Below are 15290 nucleotides of genomic sequence, written 5' to 3'. Positions count from 1 at the left end.
TGTTTCGACAAGGCAACAACTGACAAAGTCACTTTGTCAAAACATTGGCAAAGCACTCTTGTTCGGACCCAAACATGCACGTGTACACATGCTCAGATAACCACACAAAGTTGACAAGCAAAGCAAACAGCTCGCTTCTTCGTTGATAGATACACATGTAAACAGCCAGAACAGCTAATACAGAGAGAACTGTCTTACACCACTGGTAATCAGTCAGTAAATTGATTTTAGCATCATCGCTTCACTCTTGACGTGCATAGCTATCAAAGAAAAGGGGAACAGTTCGCCTATCTTAAACTTCGCATGGTTATCCTGCGTTGGGTTGTTTATAAGTAAAGCTTTGTCTTAAGGACTCCAGAGTGTGTCTAAGCATCCGTACCATTTTGGGCATATTTGTCATTTTGACAACATTCCTTCGACAAATCAGAACTTTCTCAGTACATGCACATTAGGTGAGATAAAGCAGCATTAAAATGCCATTTTGGAACAATAGCCATCACAAGCACAACAAAATTTAGCTAAGGATACCGTGCCAAAAGATTCAGCTCTCCCGTCCTTCTCCATTACAGTTAACATTTGAGCATGACCTACGGACTGAATGTTCTTGTTGACAAAGAATTATATTTTATGCGAAGCATGTACAATCCGTTTGGACCTATAACCGTAATGCTTTATATATTGGGTCCAGTACTAAAATGCTCTTATAATATACACGGCAAGCAGGGACATTTCAACATGAGAGATGTGTGACAAATGCACAGTGAAGCAAATAAGCTCTGAAGACGTACTCATTTTTGACAACTGGTTAAACATGAAGTCCACTTTAAAAGCAAGTATTCATAGTGTAGTAGAGTTTTCTTCACAGGTCAAGTGAACTTGCATGCTAATTGAACAGCTTTCAGTATGAAGAACACTGTTAAATCCCAATAACCTCCACCCACATGTGCATCCATAAAAGGGTATTCCGAGACAACAGTTAGCTGCAGCCTTTGTGCGAAAGTGTTGGTAGCCTAAATGAGCTAACTAATGACAACGAAGTAAGTGAAAACAACCCTCCTCCCTGAAACACCCTTATGTAATGCACCAGGCAAAAAGTGAAAAAAAAAAAAAAAAACGATCATCAACTGACCTGGCAGAGCTCGCGGAGCAGTGCCTTGACGTTCATGGTCTCGTCGTACCGCGTCGTCTCCTTAGGTTGCTGTGGAAGTGGAGTCGCAGAGATCTACGGTTGAAAACGAGGTCCCCAGACCCAGTCGGAAGGATAGACCCCCGGACATGCGACACCGACAGACACCGACCACACAAACAGCAGCTAGTAGAAACACCCAAGCATAGAGAGCTAGTGGCTGCGGAACACAGCATGCAACATTGCCGACTTCTTTCAAACTAGGGCATTGCATTAATAATATTAGAGAGACATTTGAAAGGAACATTATGTCAGGCCATACTAGCTTTTAATATGCAAAAGAGTCATGCTGAGTAAGAGCTCCGTAACCAGAAAACAAAAAAAGCAAAACGTAGAGACTAGCAGCAACCGTGAAGGTCATGCACTAGCACTCAATAGTCAGATTCTTGGCAATCTCTGGCTGGAACAAGTTGATCGCTTAGCAGTAAACAAGCATCATGTTACCCTTCAGCCAAAAAAAAAAGAAAGAAATGCCTTGCTAGTTTTAACAAACTCAGTGTCCCTCCTAGTTGTTTATTTAAATAAAAAAGAAGCCCAGAAAAAGACAGCATACACTTAGTACTTAGCTTTGGCACACATGCAATCGAACACAAGGCAAATGAGCAACACTGTTCAAGCTAAATGTTTTAGCTAGGTGTGCAACTTCAGTTCAGAGTGATCACCGAGCGATGCTTGGGAAATGCTGCATACTACATACAGTTTCAGTTGTTCCAGTCAAAGCAACCTAACAATGCAGTAATGTTAATTGGGTTGAACAAACTTGGACATTGCTTGGCTTTCATAAGGCACATTGCCGACATATGGCTCATTTTTTTATGTAGTACATAGCACTGTGTCCACTGCATTTTGCAACCAAATTTTAACTATGGCAAACTATGTGTTATCAACCTATTTGCAGATCCAGGAGGAAGGCCCACTACCACCGAAACCCCCCCCCCCCCACGTCAAGAAAAGTCAGCACCACTCCATTCAGAAAATTTAACACGTAAATTAACTATGTCACATAACAAGCAAATACCAACACCCAAAATATTTGAAAATTGTAGAATATATGTCATCGCCTATCAGACACTTGCCCTAATTAATAGTACGATTCCACACATTAAGTATTTGACTTTGTAAATTCAAGCCGAAAAATAAAAATAACCTTGCTGAATGAGCGGAGACGCCTAAAGCACAAGTAAACTGTTTCACCGCGTAGTCAAAATCTCGTTGATCGGAACATGAAAGGCCCAGGAAAATATGTTCTAATTAACTGCAGTTCTGTTTACTAAGGTAGATGAGTAGGGTGCGCATTCAGTACACCCATATGTGCTGAACGTGCATGGAAAATATTATACAACTTTGTGTTTGTATCCAACCTTGTACAATATTGGTGTCATTTCAAAATAGCTAGTTACGATAAGTCTCAATTTTTGCATGCTCTCTGTATGTACAACTAAAGCTGCTTTCTATATGGTCTCCAGGTCCGCTCAATGGTAACATTTTGCCTGGAGGGCCCCCAACATAAACACTGTAAATAATATGGTTTCCTTTGGTTCTGCATTTGTTCTGATTAGCCCGCCTCCCCCACATCAATGCCACCGCACATCTGCCCTGATATTACCCAGAGCGGCGTGTCACTGCACTTATGTTACACGTATGCTAATGCTAGCATGCAGAGGCTCTATAGCGGCATCTCGCCCTGTGTCTGCCAACTCCATTCTATGCCTGTGAATTTCTCAATTAGACTGCAATGTTTTTCTCATTCGTAACCTGTAAACATGAGGAATCTTCTGGTATTTCACTTGATATTAAAAATTATTGCCTGTAAAATACTTCGACGCTTGCCCATTCAAGAGCATCACTAGCAACCCCTCCATCAAGGTGAAACCACTCGACCGGAACACAGCCCACAAGTGCTACCTTGAAAGGAGTGGACGTAAGTTCTGCCAAGCAACAGTTCAGAAACTTTTGCTTCGTTTGTTGATAAGGCCACTTGCAAAATGACCAGACCTCTGACAAAATGATGACGAAAGGTGTATGAGCGCCGCGTCAGAAGGATATAGAGAGAGAGAGAAAAAAGCAGCCCAAAATAAATGCACAGGCACCGTCGTGCAGAGCAGCACTGACCCTGCTGAGGCATTTCTCGAGTGTATCCAGCACAATGAGCTGCGACTCGTAGAAGTTCTTCTCAAACTCTGGCTGGATTGAACTGTGCGTCCTCTGGTAGACAAACTGCAGATGCAAGGATCATCGGGGTGGGGAACAAAAAATTAATAAAACAAAAAGCATTCTCAGCCACTTGGTACCAAAAACAAGCTGTCAGAGCTAGCAAGCAAATGACGTTCCCTCAAAACTTTCCTTAAAGCGCTCCTTACAGAAGTCCGCTCGTAAGCATCGCGAGCAGTTTTCGGGACTGACAAAAGATCCTCTGGAAAACATTTTTTGGCATTTGTGAAGGTTGCAACTGAAGTTTGCAACCTTCACAAATGCACAAAAAAATGTGTTTTCCAGAGAATAAAGGACCCACCGGCATTAGCCGACACATAGAACTACCAAGCCACTTCTGAATTTTGCACGCTGTTTTATCAAAGCTCTAAAGTATGCATGAGAGCAACTTCTGTGCATGTGCCTGCCTTCCCATAGAAGAGGCCACCAAAGAGATGGCATGTTGAACCAGCTTAAAACTAAACACCCACCACTCTTCTTCCATCACATGCAAAGAATAATCCATGGACTCTTACAAAGCTGTCATCTCAAATGCATGGTCAGCCACAGACGGGCACAGGTTCCTTGTACACTTACTAATTCTACTCCTTCACGTTAAGCCACTTCTATTTCAATGAATGACTGTGTGCGATGTAAGAACTATGACATAATGAAACTTAAGCCTCAAAAATGTATGTGTTCAGGCTTTGTAGTAAATCAGACTGTTTTTGCAAATCTCATGTTCGCTGCACATTACTACAGCTGAACATGCTACAGTGCTTACAGAATGAAAAGCGTCAGTTTATGGCACAGTACTAATGCATGAAATTTCATTTGCCCCGGTTTCAGTTCGCGTCAGATTGGCGTAATATTGGCTCGTACACTACTACCTCAGAGCCAAAGTCACTTTATTGGACAGACTTGTAAGCGACCCAAAGCGGTTATGTTGAGCCATTGCGCGTGTCAGTTACTACACAAAGCTTTTATGTTGCATTTCATTCTGTGAGTACTTCACTTTCCTGTTCTACAAGAGGCCCTTCCCGCTGGCATGAGTAGAATAATGCCATTTTTTCGCTGTAGTCTAGCTGCAGTCTAGTTCACATCTAGTTGAAGACAGTCTAGTTAAAATGTAGCTACAGTTTAGTTGAAGACAGCGCAAGTTTTCACTACTGGTTAACCAAGAAAAAATACCTGCACGGCACAACCCTGACATTTCAATGAAGTAGCCATGCCTCCAACGTGGGTCAAACGTGACCCACACCAGAGTTGGTGCATTTTGGATTACCTGTGGGTCAAGGTATTTCTGCTCAGTCAGATGTTATTCGTGTTGTTTTACCAAGTGGACAAAGTGCAAACTTCTCACCAACACTGATTTCTTATTCATTTCCTTGCAAATATGCTGCTTCCGCATAACATGAAAAACACAAATGTTCAACAGTATACTGAGAGAGTAAGGACCAGGATTGAATCACTCGAGCAAGTAAATGCACTGACATTCATTACAGCAATTTCATCTCAGAGCGACAATACATGTGCCTGATTCATGTTGTCAACTGTTCTGTTCTTGCAGACCAACAAACTTTGTGAAAACTCCAACTGCCGTTCCACGAAGCTCGATATTCCCAACACCACATGATGCTATGCAAGTGATACAACAGCAAGAAATGAGGAAACGACAGAAGAGGCGTACCACATCATTGACCGAGTGGAGAATCTTGGTGAGCCCCGAGATGACGAGGGAGAACTTGTACTTGCTGATGTTGATGAGGCATTCCTTGTTCTGTTCCACGTTGATCCGGGAATGGGTTGTCTGGGGCCCACTCCGGCATGGCAGCTGCAAAGAAAGAGCAAAGGTAACTTAGTAAAACTTGTTGTTGGGCTAGTTGGTACATGCTTAATGAAATACAAAAAAAAAAGGATGTGTAACTATCAAGGAAGGACTCGCCCTTTCTGTTTTGTCTCGAGTCCTTCCATGATGGTTATGCGTCTTTCTTTATTTTTTATTTCAGGAAGAGCAAAAGGTTTGCAGCCTTCGTCTTAAAGCGACATTGCTGGGAACCAGGACTTAATTTTGAAATAGAACTTGGACATTACAGGCACTGTGCACTGATGAAAGGGCACCAACATCAGCCGCTAGTGACATGAAGTCCACCTATGGTCAGCGCAGTCAGAGTTGCCAGTTTCACTTATAATAAGCAAATCTGGGCTTCTTTTCTCACCGACCCCCTTGTCGACTTTTCCAACCACTTGTCAAAATTTTTGGGCTTATTCACGTTTTTCCTGAAAATATGGTGATTTTAGTGCTTGTCATGTTCTCCAACAGTGCATTTGTTGATGACTTTGTATAGTTGCATGTTGAAGTCAAGCATACATTGGGGGAGTCAACAAGTAACATTGTTGAAGCACTTCTAAACGTGCAATGAAAAGAATGGAGACTAGCCTGGAGACTGTTGAAAATTAAATATGTGCTTTCGTTCCCAGCTCCACATATTTTCACTGGACAAAATAATTATTTTTCCCCTTCCCTTTGCATTTCAGCTGCCTTTTCTATTATGATTAAAAATATGTTCAAGAATGAGAAAATTTATTGAACTTCAGCTTTTCTTGTGCTGCTTCACAAAAGTTGCACCCCTTTTTTTTGCTCCTTTTGGGACGATTATTTGGCGGCATCTGGCAACCCTGAGTGCAATGATGACCAGACTAGAAGGTGAGGATGGACAACAGTTTGGCCGCAATTCAATTTTACTTCTTCCACTAGCTAGACTGAGTGTCCTAGTGCTGTTGTTGCATGAGGAAAACTCCAGGGCATATGCCTCTAGCTGCTCTAGCCGCTTTTAGGAAAAGGTGCCAGATGACTACAGTAACAACTATTACCAGCGAAATTTAGCTTAGTTCTTTTTACAACCTTCTGCACTCACAGTTCATGTCGTAGGGTACTGTACGTAATTGTACCAATTGATTCGTCAACAAGCAATCATCAAACAGGCACAATGAACAGTGGCCAGCTGTTCTGTGAAGAAAATGATCTACGAGGGCAGATCAGAAAGTTTATGCCCCTATTTTTTACTAGCCAAAATAAGGTACATACAAGTTATTACAAATATACATGCTTTTCTACTCAGTTTAAACTACTACCTTAAACACAGTCCCTATACCAGTTCAGATATTTGTCCTATCGCAGCATTAAATTAGAGATGCCCTAGAGGTGGACATCGTCCTGCTGATTGTGGAACCCCTGTCAGCATCGTTGGAGCACTGGGAGAGTCTGGACCATCCACCATACAGTTTGGGCCTCACCACTTGTGATTTACACATTTTCAGTCTGCTGAAGAAGTTCCTGGCAGGAAGCAATTCACATGCAATGATGAATTAAAGACAGCAGTCCAACGGTGGTTCCACAGTCAGCTGGAGATTTCTAACACAGGGGCATTTAAAATTTAGTGCTGTGACGACTCAGTGCTGGGACAAATATATGAACCAGTGTGGGGACTACGTGGAGCAGCAGCAGCTTGTGAAAGTAGGGTGCGCGTAAAATGCGGCCTTGATGACATGTTTCCAGCTTTTGTAGTGTACAAGAAAAAAAGGTGTGGTCTCCGGGCCTTTGTTACTTCGTTGCAGCCTTTGTCATAGGCACGATATGGAGACCCCCTATTTGTTCTAGTGACTCGAAAAGTTGTGTGTGAAGTGAATCTCCTCTACAGATAATGTGTACAAGAATACATAATTAACACATAAATTTCGAAGTGTTGAGTGGCATACACATGCCCCACGTAACTGTGCCGACAGTTTATGAAATTTCATATGACAGTCGAAGAATGCCGAAAGTTCAGGAAAAGCCCTCAAACCACCGACAGGGTGAAACTGGCACCTAAAACAAATTGTTGATATTCCCACCATTGCAGCATACTAGTTTAAAAAAAAAAACTTATTTTTTTTAACAGGTCAAGCTAACATGTTTCTCAGTTTCCCGACTTGAAATGCCTTACCTTCCATGAATGCAGGGAGGGAAATTTGAGGGAAATTTTTTTTTTCTTTGCCACAACCTCAATGAAAACCGACAGATAATGAAGCCAAGGTAGGTATAGGGGACGTTAACTGTACTGTTTTAAGTGTATCATAGTATTTGTGATATAGATGTGAAGAAAGTAAAGCAAACGAAAAGACAACTTGCCGTCGGCAGGGACCGAACCTGGAACGTTTGGATTGTGCACCCGATGCTCTTACCAATTGAGCTACAACAGCGGTCGTCCCCTCGTCCACTTTATGGGGCATTTATGTGCATGCAAACCTGGGAGTGTTAGTCAGCGTTGCTCGTAGCCATGATGGTGAGTGTTCCACACTCTTTCTTTTTGCCAGATGGCGTCACGTAGCACGTGAACCTTTAATGAACAGACTCAATTGGTAAGAGCATCGGGCGCGTAATCCAAAGGTTGCAGGTTCAGTCTCTGCTGGCGGCAAGTTGCCTTTTCGTCCACTTTACTTTCTTCACATTTATAACACAATTACTATGATACAATTACAATGGCATAATTAACGTCCCCTATACCTTCCTCAGCTTCATTATCTGCTGATTTTCATTAAGGTTATCTTCCTTAAGGAAACATTACCAAGGCCCTGCACTTTTCACGGCCACTTACATAAATAAATAACAAAATGATTTGAAGTTTGAATTAAAAAAGGAACTAGATAAAAGGAATCAACGGAGACCTCAATTCTTTTCTTTTTTCATATGACAAGAGATCACAATCGGTGAAGAGCATCAAATCAGGTCACTTTCTTTAATAGGTGGAAAGAGATGTACACAAGCTCGAGATGTTCAAAATTCAGTCTTCACAATAAATGCGATCGCTCTTTCAGTTCTCCTGGTTGCCTTACGAACGTTGCACCACGAGCTTGCTTCAGTTGAACAACAAAAATGGCAAACAGCCATCTCAAGCACCTTTAGAGGAGTGCGATAGGTAAACCGTGAGTCTGTCTTCATTAATAAAACATTATGTCATAACTTCCTATTTGCTTGTTTTGTGGTAATAGGTTGAATCATTTTAAAGGAAACAGCACAAAACTCCGTTATTTCAATATCTGACACCCTCACACCACACTGTAAATGCCATGTCACGGATTTTAAATTAATTTCCGTATTGAGGCCATTGTTGGTCAAAATTATTTGGAACCTAAGTCCAGTCTTCAGCTCTGCTAGAATACAATGTTGCCCATGTATACCATTAAAATCTTGACCAGGTCCTAACAAACATCAAAATCCACAAAAGAAATTCACCACAGCTTGCCATCACTTTCCAAATTATATGTATATATCTCCGACTTTCCAGGACTTTTTTTCATACACTTTTCTAGTATTGGCGAATAAAACGTTAGTAGTTGCAGAGTAAAATAATTTGCTCTGCAGCATCTCTTTGATATTTACACGTGACAAATTGACTAAAACGTCATCGATGCGTGCGTCACCCATCCATGATGTTTAGTTTGTCGATAACGTAGTAACAGGACGCCGACATGAGCGTCACCTAATCAATGCAAGGCCCTAGGAATGCCTCACAAACTGTTATACTGACAATGCATCCTTACGAGTACCAATCACTCTTCACAGAAACTCGACTGTTTATGAAATGGCTTAAATTCAGCTCACAATAGGAGACAACTAAAAACTGCGTAAAGCAAAGCACAAGTGGAGTTCTCAAAAAGTGGTTAAAGAAAAAAAAACAAAGAAGTCAGGGCTCACAAACAATATGTACTTGGCCATAAAACTGGCATATAATTTAATATTTAATAGTAGCCGTGTTCCAAAGAAAACACATGCTGGTCAGACAAGGCGATTAGACGAACAGCACGTGGCACAATTTTTTTTTTACAGCAGATGAGCAAGCAGTAGTGAGATTTTCGCTGCTTGCCAGCTGTGTTCATGAAGCAGGCGTGCGTCATCTGACTTGTTACGGGAAAAAAAAGCTGCCCCTTCCTCAGTCAGAGGCAAAATGTTTATCCCATGTGGTCATTCTTTTACGCTACGCATACCCTTTGTTATGTCGTGTCAACGTCCCACCCGTCGCGACAGTCTATTCCATGTGCTGTGGTCACACGTGCCAGGTTTGTAAAATTACTTCTAGCTGCACAACTTTAGAGCAGTTAAGAAAATTTTAAGCAGTTGTGGAAAGATTCACGTATGTAAAACAAAAATTAAGACGGGATGAGAGAAAGATGTTGAAAAACAAGACTAGGCACTGGTTTTCAGATGACAAAATCTGCTGATAGAATAAAACTTGGCAAGGGTAGATATTTGGCCTCGTTGGTGTGACACATTCATATTGTAATGCACATTGTGTTGTATTGAGGGTGACTCTACCATCAATTACTCTCATAGAAAGCAAAATTATACTTTTGAGTCTCTTCGTAACTCCAGAAGAGTGGGTGCAGGTGCTGTGTGTGCTTGGCGATTCCCACTTTTTTCTTTAACTCATTTTTGTTTCTGAGAATGGGGCAATAGCATGCGATACTACAAACAAAGTTAAATAGCGTTGAAATATTATGTCAGTTGGAAGTCGGCCCTGAGCCACATAGATTTTTTGTCGTTCTTTCCCACAGCCGTAATTCCAACGCTGCTCTTTGAGCGTGTAATGTATCAGTGCTGCTTTCTACACTTAATTATTCTCAGTTATGGGCAAAATTTGGGGACTTGCCCGGTTCTCTGGCTTCAATGTTCATACATCCTTGAGCCTACTTACATTAACAATCACAATTTGTCATCGCAACTGCATTCCGACACGAATACAACTAGTCTAACCAAGTCTCGCCCTACTGATCACCATTTAACATTTTTGAGAAGCAAGGTTTGGGTACGGGCTTGTTGGTATTCCTCTGTAAAATTGCGTACAGCGCATGGGACAGAAAAAACAACAAGCGCTGCTAGTTTTTCCTGTCTCCTTGTCTTGTATGCGCTGTACGCAAGTTTACAGTTTAAAGAAGACCGTACAATATAAAAAAAATACGAGTTTACAATATCAAACACAATTCACTTGCGACGAGTATTGCTGTTTAACTGTTTCACACATGAGACAAGCTGCTGCAACCTCGTCCATTCATCATAAAATTAAGCGACAAGGCGATTGAATTTGCTACAAATGCAAACCACGTCATTACTTCGAAGAAATCCAAGACCCAAGAGCTATAAACATTTGCCAAGTTCACCGAACTTCAAACAACAACAATTGAAGCCCCAATTCACTCCCCCGGCAAGGTGTTTTCACATGGATGAAAAACATGCGAGGGTCCAGCAGGTATCACGGCTCTAAAAGATGCCACGGTTTAAATTCAGAACTTCATGCGAGATTCTGAGCTAAATGCAGACACATCTGTCCCTGCTGCCAACAACTCACAATGGAGCGATTCCTTAAACTTAGATTCATCTCGGTACACTACGTATCACTGTCACCAGGTGGCTCTGTAAAGTGAAATTGCAAGCATTTCCCACCCGCTTGTACCAGTCTTACCAAAGTCATCCCGTGGGAGGTAGCTCTATACATAGCATTTGCAAGAATAATCATAATAATGGAGTCAGCATCGTACCAACTAAACCAGTGAGAACTGGCTCACAGGTCAAAACAAACTAAGTTATTTTCATTACCAAGGGTCAAACAAAAGTTTTCCTTTAATGTATGAGTACATAGCTTCTCAGTAGGTGAAAGGCAAACGCGCTAGGGTGCCGTTTCCACGTAAGCGTTCAAAGCCAAAGGACACCTGGCATTTCCTGTTCAAGGGATCAATTCAAAGTGCCATGGTGGGCGCAGTCAACGGCGCGTGTAAACACATGCAGGCCCGGTTCACAACCGAAAACAACGGGAAATCCGCAACGTCACACCACAGCAGGACAAGCGACGGCATGGAACGACCACGCATCGCACCGGTATACCGTCGCCAAACCCACGCGTCGCTATGAATGGGCGCTCAGCCGCCAAGGTCGGCACTGCCAAGATCGCGCGTACGGAGTCACGCCTTCTTTCTTCCTTTTTTTTTTTTTTTCGTGAATGGGCTGCCCGCCGGCACGTCAATCGCACGCAAGCCCCGGTACTTGCATCACGCAAGATCACGACTGGAAGAAACACGTCGAAAAAAAAAAATACATCGCGGTCCAACGCAGCACGGAAACCGCAGCCGGCGCAAAACCGGCAACTTCGTGCCCTCAGTTTCATTTCCCTCGACGTTCTATCTTTTGTTTATCGCGATCGAGTGACGATTAAAGGTCTGTCGGGGCGCGTCGATTACCTCTCGCTCGGGTCGCAGATAACGAAGGCAATCGCGCGGAGCGCGCTTCCATTCATAAAATTGCGTCGAGACAGCCTAGCGTATCCTTCCCAGCTCGTGGCGACCTGCCAGCCGCATCACAGTCGGTTTTTTTTTTTTTTTTCTGGTCTTTTATTTTTTTAGAGCACTGCCACAGAGTCGTGCTAGACGCGCGTCGCAGATCGAGCTTTCCTTTCGCTTTCTGTTTCGGAGACCACGACATCTCAGTCGTTTCCGAACTTGGTCCAGCTTGTGGACGCCACCAATACAGCCGTATACGCTACTAGAAACTGCGGATCCGCTGCTGTGCAGCGACTGCACACGCGACAGCGGCTTCTCTACGTCTGATCCCGGTGTTCACCTGTACGACCGTGTCCCGTTATGCGATCGCGGAGGCAGTGCCGGTGTATCGATCGCGAAGCCCGTGCTCGAGGGAAGGGGATGCAAAGACAGGGGGGGGGGGAGAAAAATTGAGCGCTGCGGAGGCTGGCGCGCGCAGTATTTGGTCGAACCGGCCGGATTTTTCGTGCGTGCGATGATGAGTTGACGCGGTGTCGGGGTGCTCACGACGGTGCGCACCCTTGTCTGGCTCGGCGATTGTTGTGACGCCTTCGGGGGCGCGGGCCACGGAACGAAAACCTGCTTCCAAACGGGCGCCAGTGTGGGCGTCCGAGCACTTCCGCTCCTATGCGACACGTTTTTTCTTTTTTTCTTTCTCTCGTTTTCCGTCCCCTCATGGATCGCTCCTGCGGCGAAGACGCGCGGGCGACTCCCGCTGACCGAAATAAAGAAAAAGAACGACACGTCGTTTGGCAGCGGACAGTTGGGACCACGTCGGAGAGCCGTGCCGAAGCGAGTCCCACGGAACGTCAGTACGCCGGCCGAACGGCCAGATCGGCGGCAAAGGTCGCACCGAGAAAATACGGCTGTCGCAGGCACACCGAGGAGGCACGGCGTCCAAAGGACGCCCCGAAAAGACTCACCTGTTCTTCGAAACGCGTGATGAGCGACGAAACCCACTCGACGGGCTTGGTGGCCATCGTCACTTGCGTCTGCAGGAACATCAACAGAGACCACCGAACATTTTGGACGCCATCTTTCCAATAGACGCGCAGCGAGCGCGCATGCGCCCCCTCCGCGTGCGCTATTGGTGGAACGCTCAATAGGCGTCGTCTGCTAGCGCGCGACAGTGCTGCCGCCGCCACCGCGCGCAGCCTGTTCTTTTTTCGACGCAGCTAACGCAGCGATGGCGCATTTTTTAGGCCGCAATTTCTTTGGAAAGGATACGTACCTCATCTCTCACTGAATCAATTAACATTAGGTGCGCGCAGTTGAAAGCTCGACTGAGAATTCAGTCCTCTGTCATGATTGCCCCTCCAAACTAAAACCGATAAATACCGATACGCTCACGGTATGAAAACTATTGCATACTATACGCATTACAGTTGAGTGAAATGACCTACCTTCTGACATTGCAACACAACGCGGCACTAAAATAAACTTGAGAAATTTGTTTGCACGTGTCTCGTGTCCCGACTCTAAACCAATTACGCGCGTCTTCTTTCCTTCTTTTTTCTTCTTTGGCACGATTTCTGCGTTTACATGCCATTATTAGTGATGTAGCAGGGAGTGGCGGTTTTGGGGGGCTTAAGCCATCCCCGTCCCCCCTAAATTTTCACATTTTGTGCGTGCACATACACCCACGCACATACGAACACATGCACGGATACATGAAGCGGGGTCGGACCCACCCCAAAGAAATTTCTGGCTACGCGCCTAGCCATTACTATATAACGCATTGTTTCGTAGCGTGCAAATTCTGTATTTTGCAATGCATAACTGCGGCGTTTTTATTTTATTATTTTAACACGTGTTCCGCACGTGTAACATCTTGCAAATATCGTGATTCTCGAAATGTCTCATTGCTGTGTGGGCTGGGTACAATTGCTCTTTTTTTTTTTTTTGCTTCGTGTATGTTACTTGAATATCAATATGTTGCAAGACCCTCCCACAGTTCCAGATGTATAATGCCGTATAACAGAGGACATTTAGGTTACAATCAATTAAAATTACGATGAAATAGAAATATTGGCGTGAAGAATGAATGAAACTAACATCTACAGAAATCGTGATTTCGTAATGTACCTTTTTATAACGAGTCAGGTTACAAGCGCTTGAAAAGAAACGCTAACACCGGAGCGACTAGGCACTTCTTTTTTACGATCCAGCTTACAAAATACAATGCCAGGGGCGTAGGCAGAAATACTTTTCGGAAGGGGGGGGGGGGTGGTTTATTCACTTTGTCGTTTATTAACGCGATGGCGTTAAAGAGCTTTTTTCGCTGAAATTCCGGGCGGTGTCGGCAGCAGCGTCACAACCAATTGTGAGTGAAAAATCAGCGTTTTCCGTGAGCGAAAATTCGAGGTAGATGCACATAAAGAAATAATCAAAAATGTTTGGTTCGTGTGGGACCGGGAATTCGAAATTGCGACTCCTCACTCTGTGGCGCAACACATCTCGGAGATTCCTCAGCGGCTTCCCACATGAAAATGGGATGTCGATTCCCAGCTGGAAATCGGATTTCCAGCCTGGTTTTCAGCTGCAAACGGCTCTTCAGGCTGGGAATTTTTCGTTCCCACCTGGAAATGGTATTTCCATCTGGGAATGAAACCCATTCCAGGCTGGAAATGGTATTTCCAGCATGGATATGGAAATAATTCCCGACTGGAAAGCCATTTCCAGGTTGAAGTTTTCCAGTTCCAGTTGAGAAGTTATATTTCCAGCTGGACATTTTTCCAGCGTCAGTTGGGAAATAATTTGCTCAGCATGAAATTCTCCTGTTTGAGCGAGAAAGTGGTATAGTTAATTGATTATCACCCACTAGATGGCGCAAAGGGTCCACAGGGCGCGCTTAATTTTAAACGGCACCGCCCCGTCGTGTGGCCGTGTTTCGTCGCGTACCGGAGGGCGACCTCGCTTTGGCTTTTCTTGCGGCACGGTTTAGGTCTCCACTGAGAAGCGAAGCCAGGCAAGCAATTGGGAAGGCGATACAAACACGGTCCGATTACGCTGTCGCGTTCTACTCTTGAAAGCGAAGCTCAAGCGTCCTCCAAGTTTTTTTTTTTTTTTCATTCGTGCATTGTTTTGAACAATGGCTTCCTGGCCCTGTCAAGCTCTTTCAAGTACTTTCGGTAAAACACTGAAGGCGCATTAATATTATCGTGACCATCCTTGATGCCTATTATTTGGCATTTTATTTGCTGTGACATTCATCTAAGTGAAGCAAGAAAATGGTATATTATGCAAGCTGCCTGCCCCCCCCCCCCCCTCCGCCGCTACGCCATGATATTGCCACGCCCGCTTCTTCTTTTATTTTGATGTGTTCGAGTTTGACCAGCAAGGACGGTTATCAACGCTCGACGCTGGCCCCGAAGCAGTGTTCGAGAAGCTGGTTGCGGTGCTTTATTCGTCGGAGTAGGCTCGGGAGAATCGGTGAGGCCGAAAGCATTGCTGGCTTCTACGATTTCTTCGATGTAGGCGACCGTCGTGCCTTTGCTCACGTGCTTGTACTCGTTGCTGAAATTCGTGAGCATAACTGTTGCTTTCCCTGCCCGCAGCTCTGCTA

General features: G+C 44.2%; 1 protein-coding gene across 1 annotated transcript in view; it reads right to left on the bottom strand.

The window, feature by feature from the left end:
- Window positions 1–12789, bottom strand: part of LOC119390700 (neurofibromin) — a 171247-nt gene extending 158458 nt beyond the window's left edge. Inside the window, exons 1-4 of the mRNA XM_049415148.1 lie at window positions 12649–12789; window positions 5067–5210; window positions 3299–3403; window positions 1130–1198 (exon numbers count right to left, since the gene is read on the bottom strand). Of these exons, the coding sequence (XP_049271105.1) occupies window positions 1130–1198; window positions 3299–3403; window positions 5067–5210; window positions 12649–12729 (399 nt within the window). The 5' untranslated portion in view covers window positions 12730–12789. The remainder of the gene's footprint in view (window positions 1–1129; window positions 1199–3298; window positions 3404–5066; window positions 5211–12648) is intronic.
- Window positions 12790–15290: the final 2501 nt, after the last annotated feature.

Source organism: Rhipicephalus sanguineus, chromosome 4 (assembly GCF_013339695.2).
Source record: "Rhipicephalus sanguineus isolate Rsan-2018 chromosome 4, BIME_Rsan_1.4, whole genome shotgun sequence".
NCBI lineage: Eukaryota > Metazoa > Arthropoda > Arachnida > Ixodida > Ixodidae > Rhipicephalus > Rhipicephalus sanguineus.
The sequence above is the reverse complement of the archived record's forward strand: the minus strand, read 5'-3'. Positions and strand labels throughout refer to the sequence as shown.